The 14,489-nt window shown below is 32.9% G+C and overlaps 1 protein-coding gene across 6 annotated transcripts in view; it reads left to right on the top strand.

Moving 5' to 3' along the window:
• The window catches only part of CCDC88A (coiled-coil domain containing 88A), a 129,590-nt gene that overhangs the window by 52,496 nt on the left and 62,605 nt on the right, over positions 1-14,489 (top strand). For all 6 annotated transcript variants that reach the window (XR_010021626.1, XM_063077651.1, XM_063077650.1 and 3 more), the window contains exons 6-8: positions 4,972-5,055; positions 6,571-6,711; positions 12,091-12,263. Coding sequence is in view for 5 of the 6 variants with exons in the window: in XM_063077651.1 (XP_062933721.1) it covers positions 4,972-5,055; positions 6,571-6,711; positions 12,091-12,263 (398 nt within the window). In the remaining variant the exon portion in view is untranslated. The remainder of the gene's footprint in view (positions 1-4,971; positions 5,056-6,570; positions 6,712-12,090; positions 12,264-14,489) is intronic.

Genomic DNA, 14,489 nt, shown 5'->3' with positions numbered 1-14,489 from the left:
TGTGATATGAGCTTATCAAGAAACTTAGAAAGCAGTCTTTGTAGATACTTCATGTCTTTGTATTTACAGCAGATTTATTTTACTTGAAAGCCCTTGAGACTTGCATCTATTGTAGTGCCAGAATGGCAGATTTACCAAGGAAGGAGGAGATCCAATATTGAAAACTATTGGTTCATTCTGTATTTTAAAAATGGTAGTGACCTGATTTTTTTTTTTTAATCATTACTTTATACTAGATGCTGTAATAAAGGGCAGGGACAAAGGTTTTAGAGGAAAGATATGAAGTTCAAGGAGTTTAAATTTGAGAGGCAGGCAGACCAGACAATAACAGCACGTGGTGAGTTACCATAATGCAAGATACATTGGTGCACAAAAGATGTATTTTCTTAAATCTGCTTGTAGTATCAGGGAAGGGATCTGAGACAAAGATGTTGAGAAAATTTGTTCAGGGAGCATCAGGTATAGCTGGAATTTAATATTCATAGAGGGGACAATGGCAAGAGATTAGACTGGATAATTGACATGGATTGGATTATGAAGGATTATAGTTTAGATTTTGTCCTATAGGCATTTTGGACCCACTAGTGCTCAATTGTGTAACATCAAAATCTCTTTTTAGCCTTCAGCTGTGACTGTATGAATTGGAAATCTCCGTTGATACTGAAGAGCCAAAATGTACTTTAGGACAAGAAACTGTTAAGGAAACCAATCAGCAAACAAGTATTGTTGAAACACTTTCTAGAACAAATTCTATATTACAGAAAATTCGTTTGTCTAGTAGTTGGACAGGATAAAATTCTGTTTAGTATAATATTAAAGTAAGTGGCATAAATATACTTTTCCACATCTGGGTTAGTTTTATCTGTTATAATTGTGTTCTGTAGGTAGAAATAGCTAGATAAAGGTTGCTGATATGATATTAAAGTCCAGGAATTCAGTGGGCCACAGGTTTCAAAAGATGTTATATTCATGAAAAGAATTAGAAATAAAAAGCAAGCATTGAGAAATTGAAAAAAATTTCTTTTGAAGAAAAAATTTATGATTCTTAGGAATCATAATCATAATATGATCATAATTCTTAGAAGGAAGCAGCATTCAAAAACAATAAAGTTGACCACTATCCAAAGATCTTACCTAACAGAATAAGTTAAGAATTTTTTATCCTGATTTTACCTATATAAAAGCCAGAGGAATAACTTTAAATATGAAGAAAACTATCCCAGACCAGGGCTTGGGTATTTTTATTATTGGCTGGCTAACCCAGTCAGGTTCCTCCAGAATCTTTTCCAATGAATGACACAAGTCTCCTGAACCAGTCCTGAGCATAAACTCAGAATTTTCACAGATGTATGGCTATTCATCTTAGCCTTGAAATAGTTGAGGACTCCCAGGTGAAATCATTCTACACAGAAGGACAAATTTTTGTAGTGTTGGTTGTTTAGAAATTTCTTTGTTCTAAGACCATGTAAAATTCACCCCTTTTCGGAACTTAGATTTTGTACTGGCTATTTAGTATACATAAATATTACTTATTTTGAACTCCGACTAGGTTGGGTAGTGCTGAAAGTAACTGAGTGTCAAGTGTGGTTGGAACTAAAATTTTGACCTTTAGGTGTACTCTCAGAAGCAGTTCTAACATTAGTATTTGATTCTGAAAACCAGTTTTGAATTTCGTCAGTTTGAGGGCTATAATCTATTGTTTACCTGTCAATTATCTGTAAAGCATCTTAAAAGTTAGCATTTTAGAATTTTAATTATTGTATTACTTTTTTCTTTTTTTTTGACTGGTAAGGGGATCACAACCCTTGGCATGGTGTTGTCTGCACCACGCTCAGCCAGTGAACGCACTGGCCGTCCCTATATAGGATCCGAACCTGTGGCCTCGATGCTACCAGCACTGCACTCTCCCGAGTGAGCCATGGGGCCGGCCCATAATTATTGTATTACTTTTTTGAGAAATAAAACATTTCTAGCTGAGGCATTTCTTTTTCTGAGAATGTATAAAATAGCAAATGTAGCTCAACTTAAAGAGGGAATTTTTTTACTGATGTTTTAATTTTAATTTTTTTTAAATTGTGGTAAAATATATATAATATGAAATTTACCATTTTAACTATTTTTTTAAGTATACAGTTCGTGGTATTCTCATTGTTGTGCATTCACATTGTTGTGTAACTATCACCACCATTCACATCAGGAACTTTTCTCATCTTCCAAAACTGAAACTCTGTACCCATTAAACAGTAACTCCCCATTTTGCCCCCAGTCCTTGTCAACCATAATTTTACTTTCCGTCTCTATAAATTTGACTACTCTATGTACCTCATATAGATGAAATCATACTGTATTTCTCCTATGTGACTGGCTTATTTCACTTAGCATAGTATCTTCAAGGTACATCTATGTTGTAGCATGTGTCAGAATTTCATTTCTTTTAACTGGAACCAGAGGCCTAGGGGAAAAAGAGGGGGGAAAATAAGTATTTTCTTCCTTTTAAAGCCCAAATAATATTCCATCATAGGTATATACCACATTTGTTCATTCATTTATCCATGGATAGACACTTGGGTTCCTTCCACTTTTTGGCTGTTGTTAAGTAATGCTTCTGTCAACATGGTGTACAAATATCTGTTTGAATCACTGTTTTCAGTTCTTTTGGGTATCTACTCAGAAATAGAATTGTTGGATCATATGATAATTCTACTTTTAATTTTTGGGGGAATTCTCATACTGTTTTTTATAGTGGCTGCACCATTTTACATTCCCACCAGCAATACACAAGGGTTTCATTTTTTCCACATTCTCACCAACATTTGTAACTTTCTGTTTCTTTTTTTTTGATAATAGTCACCCTTTCAAAAGGGAATTTTAATTTTTCTATTTTTATTTCTTTTACATATGTGGCTTATTTTGGTCTTTTGTAGAACTATGATTTGTTTAGAACTATGACATAATTAGTGTCTTATTCTTATTTAAAACACTAATGTGTTCCTTGTCGGTTGACAGTCTTTCTCTTTTCTGTCCTTCGAGATTCTATGAAATTCATTCTATATTCTTTAGAAAAGCTTAACCTATTTATAAAACATTTTCAGAATTCTTAGGTCTTTTAGAGTTTGAATTAAGATGAGATTTAGTAGAAATGTATTTTAAGGGGGGCCGATCCGGTGGTTCACTCGGGAGAGTGCGGCGCTCCTGCCGCGGGTTCGGATCCTATGTAGGAATGGTCGGTGCGCTCACTGGCTGAGCGCGGTGTGGGCGATACTAAGCCAAGGGTTGTGATCCCCTTACCAGTCACAAAAAAGAAAGAAAGAAAGAAACGAACAAGCAAACAAATAAATAAATAAATGAAAGAAAGAAAGAAATGTATTTTAAGGATAAAGGAAGAATTCTTATTGATTTGTATGTATTGAGACTGTGCTAAAGGGTGAGCTCCTAAAGGTAGTATAAGTAAAGAAACTGTGGTTCCGGGGCTTAGAAAAGGGAAATGCATCTGTTTAGTTTAAACTGAAGGCAGAGAAAGATATGGCAGTTGAATTTGGGGGACTTTTGGTGAGTCATAGTCATTACCTTTTGTAATAACCCCGCCATTTTATATTCCGAATGGCTTAGAAACTATGCGTAGGTCAATAATTTTGGAAGCAGTAAATAATTGAGATTACTATACTCGAACGTTAGTTATTTTATAAATGCTACAAATGTACAATTAGAAAGTAATTCTTAATCATTCTCACACAGTCTGTCAAATATTATTTACTAGACAAAAAAAAAATCTTGTTTTTAAACCTATGGATTTTTATCCCATTCCCCCAAAACTCTGACTTGCTAGTCACAACTAGGAATTATACATTCATGGTAATTTAGTTTTAAACATGATTATATCATTCTAATAATTTTGTTTTTACAAGATATAGAATTCTGCTCTGATGGGAGTATGTTTAGTTAAATTGTATGGCAGTAGAAATACAAGTGTTAAAATTTGATAAAATAAACATTTACAGTATAAATCAGAGCCTTAAAAGTTTCTTAATGATCAAAGACCAGTTTTTCTTTTTAAAAATGTATTAACTTCACTAGTAGTTCAGTAATTGGCCCAGGACATGAATCCAAGTTAGACAAGGCAGTGCTGTCTATTTTGTATGCACTTCTCATTTGGTAGCTGCAAGAATACAGTTGTACTAGCAGTTGGATTACAATGTAAGAGATGTAGATGGAGGCACTGATTAAGATGCATGTTGAACTGTTACTCAGTACTGACCTGGAAGGAAAAAGATTAGGTTTGCATTTTAATATTTTTAATTTATATAAAGCTTTTTTTAAAAGTTGCACAATAAAGAATTGCTTCCTTTATTCCATTTGGTTATATGTGTATTACTGTATACGTTCTTAAACCTTGTCACTGGTAACTTTATTATGTTAGAAAAAACCCAAATATTTATTGTATAAATGTTGAACTGGGGCCACAAAAGTGGGTTTCTTTTATTAAGATTGATAGGATGAAGATGTGAGAATGAATTGTAATGAAGTAAAAATTTCTTTAAAAATTTTTTTCCAGGAAGAAAGGCTGTGTTGTTTGTGACTGAGCATTTTGGCTGTGTTCCGAATTCTGCCACTGACTCACTGTGTTTTTTGGCAACTAACTTACCCTCCCTGAAACAAGTGTTTGATTCTTTACTTCTCTGTTTGTAAAGTTAGCATAATAATATTGTACAGACCTCAGATAGGTTGTGTAATGGTTTCTCACTGTAGAACTTTCCAGCATAAAAATAGTATGGATTTTCAGTGCCTTACTTTTATAAATATTTATATATTTAAAAAATCATCATCTCTTTATTAGGTAAGTATATCAGACAATTTAAATGCAAAACAAAACCTTTACTTTTCAAAACTCTAAGTCTGATGAATTTTTAGTTCTATACAATATTTTAAGGATTATACCCTACAGAGTATGAATGATTATTTTATTTATTTTAGTGTCAGAGAAAAGAAGAATTTATTGAAAGAATTCAAGGTTTAAATTTTGATACAAAAGCAGCAGTTGCCGCTCATATTCAAGAGGTAATGACTTCTATACAATTTTTATGTACTTATGAAGTTTTTGATGTGTTTATTTGTATATCTCCCAATGTCATAGGATAAGCAAGAACAAATCAAGATCAAATATAAATGAACGCTGCTTTTATACTATATTAAACATGGCACAGTGCTAAACTACAAATGTACTGTTGCCTTTATCTATAGGCACATAGGCAGAAAATGTTATTTGAGGAATGAAGTATATGTCTTTGTTAGACAGTACAAAATGTGTAGTATAGTAAATGGAAACAAAGTGGAACACTGCTTGTAATTCAAAACTATAAATGAGGTAAGATGATAAGCTTATTATGATGTCATTCCAGTGATTTTCTTTTGAATGAATGGACTAACATAATTTTTATTGAAGATATTACTTGAATTATAAATACATTAATGATTTGTAACATCCGTATAAAACTTAAATCTAGGGCATATTGTGCAGTGTCAAATAATTGAAGTTAAAATAGTTTATTAAGTTTGATTTTAAAAGCTGCTATTTCTTCATCTATCTACTCTTAGGCTTTTAATCTTGTAAAGACTTATTAGAATTAAAGTATGTTAAATTTTACATGTTGATTAGAAAAGGGAAAGGAGAGAATTTTTAAATAGTGAAAATTGGTAATGTTTATAATATTCACTCTTTAGATGACTTTTTCTTCCATAGATCATCTTTTTTTTTTAGTTAACATTCATAGTGCCCAGCTATCTTGTCAGTAACATTGCTGTCAACAGTAAGCATATTAATACTTTAAAAGATATAGTTTTATTGGTATATAAATGTTTTTATATACATTTTTTATATATAAATGTCTTTATATATATGTTTATTTATGCTAGTTTTGTGGTTTTATTTCATGTTGAAGAAATAATAAGTACTGCAAATTGCTGAATTTGTCACCATCCTTGAAAGTGTTATTTTTGTTTTTTGTTGTGAAAGTTAAAGCAAAATGTCAGAGTCATGGAGAGAAGTGGAAAGCAAGAAATAAGTACTTCATTTACATAACTTTATAATTCTTTAAAAAATCTATTGGGAGTCCTTTCTCTTAAGATTCTGTGACAGTGTCATCTTCAGAAACTACAAAGATTTAGCTATTCAAGTATAAAAATACAATAACATATACCCTACAAGATTAGAAACTGTTTGCTTTTGAATATGAATTACAATAAATTTAAAGTCTTATCTGCAGAAAAGTTCAATTGATTTTGTTAAAGCAGTGCTGAAATATATCAATATATTTAACCTTAGAAATGCCTTGAATTAAATGTTTTTGTTGACTAGAAAATGAATATTAAGTCATTTAAAGATTATATTTAGTTAAAGATAACTTTTAGTTGTTAGTCTTTTAATCATTAATTTCAAATGTTCTTTTGACATTATATTGGCTTTTTATATTTTTATTATATGGGTTATATAATATTTGAGCTAATCTTATACTAGAATGAAAGAGATTTTTAAGTATTATCCATTTTTGAGTTATTTTGTCTGCTTTTCTAAAGGTAACCCATAACCAGGAAAATGTGTTTGATCTGCAATGGATGGAAGTGACTGATATGTCTCAGGAGGACATAGAACCACTCTTAAAAAATATGGCATCACATCTAAAAAGACTTATAGATGAAAGAGATGAGCATTCAGAGGTTTGTAAATTTCTTTCAGTATATTATGAAAGTTTGTTTCCCCCCAAAAATAGTAGCTTCAGAAGTTTTTCAGAATTGATACTCTGTTTCATAGGGACAGGTAAGAAAGTACTGTGTCCTTTCTTTTTTGTGGAACTCAGGAACAAAAAGGTTGTATAAGAACCCCAAATTGCTAGTAAGTAAATTGCAATTAGGTTTTCTTTTGTTTCCTTTTAAGTTAGTCTTATTCTGATTTTGTTCCTGAAGTCATCCCCCCAGCTCTGGCAACAGTATTAGAAGTGTGAAACTGAAAATATCGTTGATGTAAGTTGAAAAATCATTACCTTGAAGCATGAGAATTTGCTTAAGGTTAATTTCTTAGTTTTACTGCCACATTTTGAGGTTGGAAAAATAAGTATTAATAAAAGGAGAATAACAGGTGTTCAGAATAAAATATCGCACAAAAGATCTCAAATTTTTCTAGGTAGTATGATGAGGTGTGATTTTAAAAGGAATATTGTTATAAGCTCCTTTAAGGCAGAACTTTGCTTTTTAAAAGGAGTAAAATTGCACTGAATTTTCTGTGTTCACTCTCTGAAAGCAATTTATAATTTTAGAGGAGTCTAGACTTTATTGCATGCAGTGGTGAGTAATATTTTCTTAGCAGACCAAAGTACTATGCCATTCAGAAGAATGTATAGCTTTGGTCTGTTGTTGCATTTACATTCGAGAGACGGTTTGGGGCTTATTTATAGAGAATTTGTATGATTGCTCTAGGGGCCAATGAAAGAGTAAGTAGAGGAAATTCCTAAAGATTTTTTTTTCCCCCTGAACAAAACTTTCATGTCTCTATAGAGGATATTCAGTTCTGATGGGAATTTTCAATTTTTCTTCAGTCATTAAAAGAGAAGAAAATATACGAAATAAACATTTTAGGGCAATAATTAAATTTTTAAAAAGCTAGGGCAATGAGACCAAAGGAAGGAGAGAGTAAATTGAAAAACATCCCTAGTATATATCAAACTTATCCTGGGATACCTAGATCATTTCATTTTCAATCTGATTTTTGAACCATATGCTCTGTCTTTTTGTTCGTTTGTTTTAGTGCTTTTTTACTGCTTTATCCACTTTCTAGAACATCCCTCTATTTGCATTTCAGGTTATTAAAGATTTTGCAGTAATGTTCCTTCAGCTTCTGAGGAATTATTTCTAAAAATCTATGCATTGGTTTCATGTGATAAATGAGATCAAGCTATATATGTCAATCTAAGTGAAGGGATTAATAAGGGGTGAACAAAATACTTGCCATTACATGACTTTTTCACAAAACTGTAAGAATATGAAACACTATATAGAGTGATTGAAAAACCTTTTAAAATATATTATTCTGCCTAATTAAGCATTTTTGTTGAATTTGTTTTTCTAGCAAGGAAAAAAAAAAGTGGTCATACTCTCTCCTGTCTCAGGTGTTTGAGAAAGAAGTTGCTGGCTGGTTTAAATCCAATTTTCTGGGGAACTTTATTGTTTTTCAGTTTGGGTTACCAGTTGACAAATTAGAAATGGTCATTAAAAATAATTGTGAAAAATATTAGACAAATGTAAAGATAGTATGTACATAAAATAATTCTGTATCATTTAGTTACGTTGAAACAAGTTCTTATTTAGATTTTCCCTGTAACTTTTTTCCTGTTCTGATGGATCTTTTGTAATAATTGTTTCACTTCAGTCTAAAAAGTGTATATTTGGTCACTCTGTTTTTAATTTCTCTTCATTTTTTTATTCTTAATTCTATGGAACAAGTATGTCTTCGATCCTTTCCATTTACTAAAAACCGAATAGGAGATTTTAATGAATTTAAGATCTCTTTATTGTCACTTTTAATTTTATACCAGACTTTGTGCTATAAGTTTAACACATACTGTCTTATTAAATCTGCACAATAGCCCTATTTTATAGATGAAGATACTTGAGCTCAGGGAAGTTAAGTAACTTACCAGGTCTAACTCTAATGCTTATGTTCCTAACCATCTTAATACCTTTGCCTAAATCCATGATTGTGCTGAGCACATCTCTAATTCTAATTTTTACTTAATAATGAGTTTTGTAAATAGAATTTGTAAGTAGAATTGGGAGCAACAAACTGACAAACTTTCAAAGAAAGAGCCAAGCATACCAGCCAGCCACCTAAATAAATAAATAAAGATTGTTACAGTCTAATAGGGAAGTTGTTTTAATAAAATAATTAACTGTAATAAAATTTGAAAAGTGATAGGTACCAAAAATGATATATATCTAAATACCATAGGAATTCAAAGAAGGAAGATTTACTTGCAACTGCTAGTTGGAAGGATCAGGGAGGCTTATGAAATGAGAGTTACGCTTTAATGACATTTCCTGTTAGATTATTTTGAAAATGTACCAGAGGACTTGAGCTCAAGAAGCTACCATCATTAGAGACCAGTCCAAAGTCTAAATAATCCTTAGTGGAAAATACCTCTGTGTACTCTTAACTCTTAGTACCAGGTTTCTTTCTTCTTTCTTTTTGAAAAATATTTTGTAGTGCTTAGTTCTTTTGTGCTCTGTTCATTGGCATCTGGAAGCTCTTGATATCTCCATTTCACCACCTACTAAGTTCAAATGTATATCTGTTTTCTGTACTTTTTTTTGTGTTTTCCATTTTGTAAATTGCTTAGTTGAATATTTTGAGCACCTCTTTTGTGCTCAGTACTGTGCTAGATGAGATGAGAGACTGAGAGGTACAAAGGAGGTATAAGAAAGATTGCATCTGGTTTATTGAGAAAAAACACATTATTTGTAAATAAAAAATACGAGCTAGCATATAATTAAGTGCTAATTTATTTGTGCATGAAACAAACATTAATTAAATACTATCTGCCAGGTATTGTTGTTAGAGTCAGTAGGTGTTAGAAAACAAGATTAAAGATGATTGAGACAGTAAGAAAATATACAAATAAAAGTTGACTTCAAGGAGGTGGAGACTGGGCTACTATGGAGATTAATGACACACTATTTACAGAGACAGGAAAGTTGGGGTTGGCATACTGGGTAGATGGATAGGATAAAGTATTGTCAATGGACATATAAACTACCCTTCAAAAGGTGGCAAGAAGAGAATGTAACTTTTTTCCTAGATAGGAGAAACTGGTACGGGGATACTTCAAAAAGTTCATAGAAAAATAGAATTGAAAGATAATATGAACATTTACATGAATTTTTTGAAGACCCTTCATATGTCTTTGAAGAACGAGGAGAAAAAAGCCAATATGGAGAAAGAAATCAAAAAGGTTTAAGGAATATGTGTTGAGAGCAAAAAAATGAATAAAAATGGAGGCATTAATCCCAGATTGTATCATTTCTTTGGCAAATTGGAGGAGAGATCATTTGTTGGAAGTGATGACAGCAGTTTGCAGTTGGAGGCTTATGTAGAGAAAAAGGGAAATATTTACAACAGTTATTGTGGGGAAATTTGCCAGGAAATCAGGAAGATCTCAATAAAAGGATTGACGGGTAGTGGAAGGAGTTTAATTGAAGATGGATGGCAAGATCTGTAGTAGGGCTGTACAATTTTTTGTTTTTCTCTTAGTGCTCTATCACCTTGGAACAGAAATAGAGAAAACTGAGTAAGTAAGGAAAATAACATAGTGTTTGAGTAAGACTTGAATTTGAATTCTTGTAATACCTATCATTGGATGTGTGACTTTGGTTACATTATTTAATCTATATGAGCCTTAGTTTCCTCATGTCCAAAGTAGACATAGTATCTCTATTGCAGACATAGTTTAAGATCTTGTTGGAAGATCCCTAAGCTAGGAGTTCTGTAAGTGTTAGTTCCCCCAAAGAGTGTGCCATCATCAGACAAATGGCATGGTAGTGTTAAATTAAAAAGTAAGAGTGACATTTAAGGGCCTGATTATAGTTCCAGGCTGAGTAGGAGCTCTGGAATAGCTAAGAATAATCTGTTGGACTGGGCAAAAATAGGGAGAAGAAGAAGAGTGATTAAAGATTCAGGTGTAGGTATGGTGACATGGAAGTAATGATAGTAAAGAAAACATGCCACAAAAGAAGAATTGGTTCCTTTACTAGAGAAGCCTATATATATTGAATAGGGAGTGGACGTGACTTTGCAGAGAGAAAAGGAACTGGGAAGTTACTTTCTGTGGTTTGTCAATATGCATGGATGGAAGCTATGAAAGCAATAGCTGCAAACAGGAAGATAAGACCTTGATATAGGTGCTAAAATATATCTTGAGGATAAAGAAATGAATTCTGGTGAGTGGTTAAAAAAACAAACAAGCAAGTAATGATTCAGTGAGGGTGGATAAGACTTAGTAAAAAATAAAGCAAGGATGGTGATTTCATGGTCCCAAGGTGGTAACCCCGCCCATTTTGTCAGGAGTAATAAGGACAGTTGAAATTGCTGTAGAAGATAATTTCTGTTTGAAAAGTTTGAAAGAAAAACTGAGAAATTGGTTTAGAGTAAAGATAATTTGCCAACAAAGAAAAGGAAAATTAGGGGAAGGAGGAATATGATTGTGTAAGGTACATGTGGGTTAAATAGCCCTCAATGTTCAGATTTAGGCAAAGGAGGAGGCGTTTGTGCCCTATGGAGGGTCTCTGGAGGAAGGAATAAAGGAAGCTTTGAGATGATAAACAGATTGGAGCTAGTATTGTAGGAGAGAGTACATAGGATATGGAGTCAATCTTGGCATTAGCTAGTTGTCTGATCATGGGCATATCATCTCTGTGCCTCAGTTACCTTACCTGAAGAATAAAGAGATTGCGCTTAACCTCTGAGGTCTTGTTAGGTCCCTTTGAGATCCCTGTTTACAATATTAGAATCATATTGGCCAATTCTGAAGTGATGGCAAGGTTGTATTTCTGGGCTTCCAGCAGAGTACTACTAGCTCCATGTGGCTGTTGTGCTCTTCAAATGTGGCTAGTGTGACTAAGGAACTGAATTTTTAACTCTTTAAATTTTTAATTAAATAGCCACTTGTGCTACTGGCTATCGTATTGAACAACACAGTTCTAGGCAAATCACCTTTAGATTAATTTCTTTCCTGTCAACAAGTCTTTTTACACCTTTCCGACAGTTGCTGTCTAATCTAGTTAATGTAATTGGTTTCTTTTGTTAAAGAACTAGGGAAGGGAAAAAATACTAAGTCTTGTTTTAGAGTTATCTACTAAATAGCTCATGCATGAACTGTTGAATGAAACTTTAAAAAATGAGAGCTAAATATGACAAAGTTAAGATGTTTTTGACCAGTGAATTGTTTTTGATATTATAGTACAGTACTTAGACCCAGTGAATAGTGTTCATGTGTTTAGTTCACTGATATGTAGAATACTAAAAGTGGTTCTGTGTTTATAATTTCTTAGACTATCATAGAGCTCTCTGAAGAACGGGATGGTCTTCATTTTCTACCCCATGCCTCTTCATCTGCACAATCACCCTGTGGTTCTCCAGGCATGAAGCGAACAGAAAGTCGACAGCATCTGTCAGTAGAACTAGCAGATGCTAAAGCCAAGATTAGAAGGCTTAGACAAGAACTGTAAGTTGCTGATTTTCAAGGTTCACTGAATTTATATGGTCTCAAAGGTGACCTAAACAATATTATTGGGCTTAGAGAATATAGATCAGTGGGTCTCCATTGCTAGCCCATGTCAAAGTTTTTACTAGTATTTGTCAAAAATAAGGAGACTGGCATACATTTTCCTAATGTTAAATCTTATCAATTTAAATGATGCCCTTTATTCTGGATTTATGTCTTTTCTATCTTTCTAATGTTAAAATGTCCTTTCTTTTATAAAATAGTGTCCCTTCCTGGGCAAATTGGGGCCTCCTTAATTTTTTAGTAATTCCTTTTTTTTTTTTTTTTTTTTTTTTTTTTGTCGTTTTTTCGTGACCGGCACTCAGCCAGTGAGTGCACCGGTCAGTCCTATATAGGATCCGAACCCGCGGCGGGAGCGTCGCCGCGCTCCCAGCGCAGCACTCTACCAAGTGCGCCACGGGCTCGGCCCAATTTTTTAATTTTTATATTCTTGAAATCCAAAATACTGGGAATGACTGATGAGACTAATAAGTTTAGCTCTTTTTAAATTCATGTTTTAAAAGATGGAATTATTGGAATGTAGTATTCCAAAAACAATTTTTTGTGTGTGTATTTTTTGCATTGAGTAATTGACATGCCTGAGTCATGTACTTTAGTAAAGGTAAATATTCAGAGTTAATTAATACTAATGAAATTATATTTATTTAACTTTCAAAGATCATTACAGAGAGTCAGTATAAATGTCACATAGGCATTCTTTGGGAACCAATCTCCACTCTGGAGTTTTCTATTTTATGCTTTAAGAACAAAGGATTTTTGGGCCGGCCCGTGGCTCACTCGGGAGAGTGTGGTGCTGATAACACCAAGGCCACGGGTTCGGATCCCATATACGGATGGCAGGTTCGCTCACTGGCTGAGCGTGGTGCTCACAACACCAAGTCAAGGGTTAAGATCCCCTTACCGGTCATCTTTTAAAAAAAAAAAAAAAAAAAAAAGAACAAAGGATTTTTGTTTGTGGGGGCTTTTTTCTTTCTTTCCTTATTTATTATTATTATTATTATTTAATTTTTTGGTTTGTTTTCCTGGAATTTGAGCTTCAGAGTGTAGATTTTAAATTTAAAACCACAATATAGCAATTAAATTTATTTACTGATCATTTAAAGCAGTTGAAGAAAGTGATTAAATATGCAAGGTAGAAAAAATATTACAGTCTATTGGAAAATGTGAAAACAAAAAAATACAGCTTTCATTTGTGGATGTCTGCATTATTATGTATCTATTGAAGTGAACACGCCCAGGATATTCTATAAACAGCTGCACCAGGAAAATTAGGGAAGAGATTGCTGTTATTAGTTTGACTGGCAGTTAATGGATAGCCTAAACAGTGAACACTACTTCGTTCCGTATAATTTAGCACAATCTTCTCCAGTCTTTAAATAAAGCATGCAATTAGAACTGCAGTGATGGCTGTGAATTCATTTAACATTTTGTACTATATTAGAGTTTAATTTTTAAATAAAATTTACTTGGCCATGGAGTGTATTAAAGATTGATAAAATTTGGTTGCATATATACTGATTGGAAAATGTAAATGGATATTTTTAATGGATAAACAAATATGCCAGATACAGCAAGTATTCCTGGTAACTAGTATTTCTTCAGATACCATCTAATATCTTTGTTGTCCTTTGAAAATGTGTTCCTTCATGGATTTCTTCTATTAACACTTGTTTTACATCTTTTTATTAGGACAGATCTTTTCTGAAGTGAGTATACTGGGGAAATCATGGCGGACAAAAATAGACTAGGTTGCTGTATACCTAATGGAAACTATACAATAAATAATTGTGATGAGAACATGCAAATTCACTAATTGCATACTCATTTATGGGTGGTACATCATAGTAAAATTGCTTTTGATTTATAAACATACAGAGCAAAAGTATAATTTGTGATTTGGTTGGAAGAAGAAGGAATTCCTTATGAATCTTACTTTTATGCAGTAGTTAACACTACCCAAAGATTCCCTTCAGTAATTCTTTCTACTTCCATGGATCCCATGTTTCGAAAGAGTTTTTCTCTAATACAGTCATGAGTTGTATAATGACATTTCAGTCAGCAATGGACCACAAAAATTATGATGGCTATACCTTATAGCCTAGATGGGTAGTAGGTGGTACCATCTAGGTTTGTGTAAATACACTTTTTGATGTTTGCACAACAATG

Source organism: Cynocephalus volans, chromosome 14 (assembly GCF_027409185.1).
Source record: "Cynocephalus volans isolate mCynVol1 chromosome 14, mCynVol1.pri, whole genome shotgun sequence".
In the NCBI taxonomy this organism is placed as follows: Eukaryota; Metazoa; Chordata; class Mammalia; order Dermoptera; family Cynocephalidae; genus Cynocephalus; species Cynocephalus volans.
This window is presented reverse-complemented; position numbering and strand designations above follow the sequence as displayed.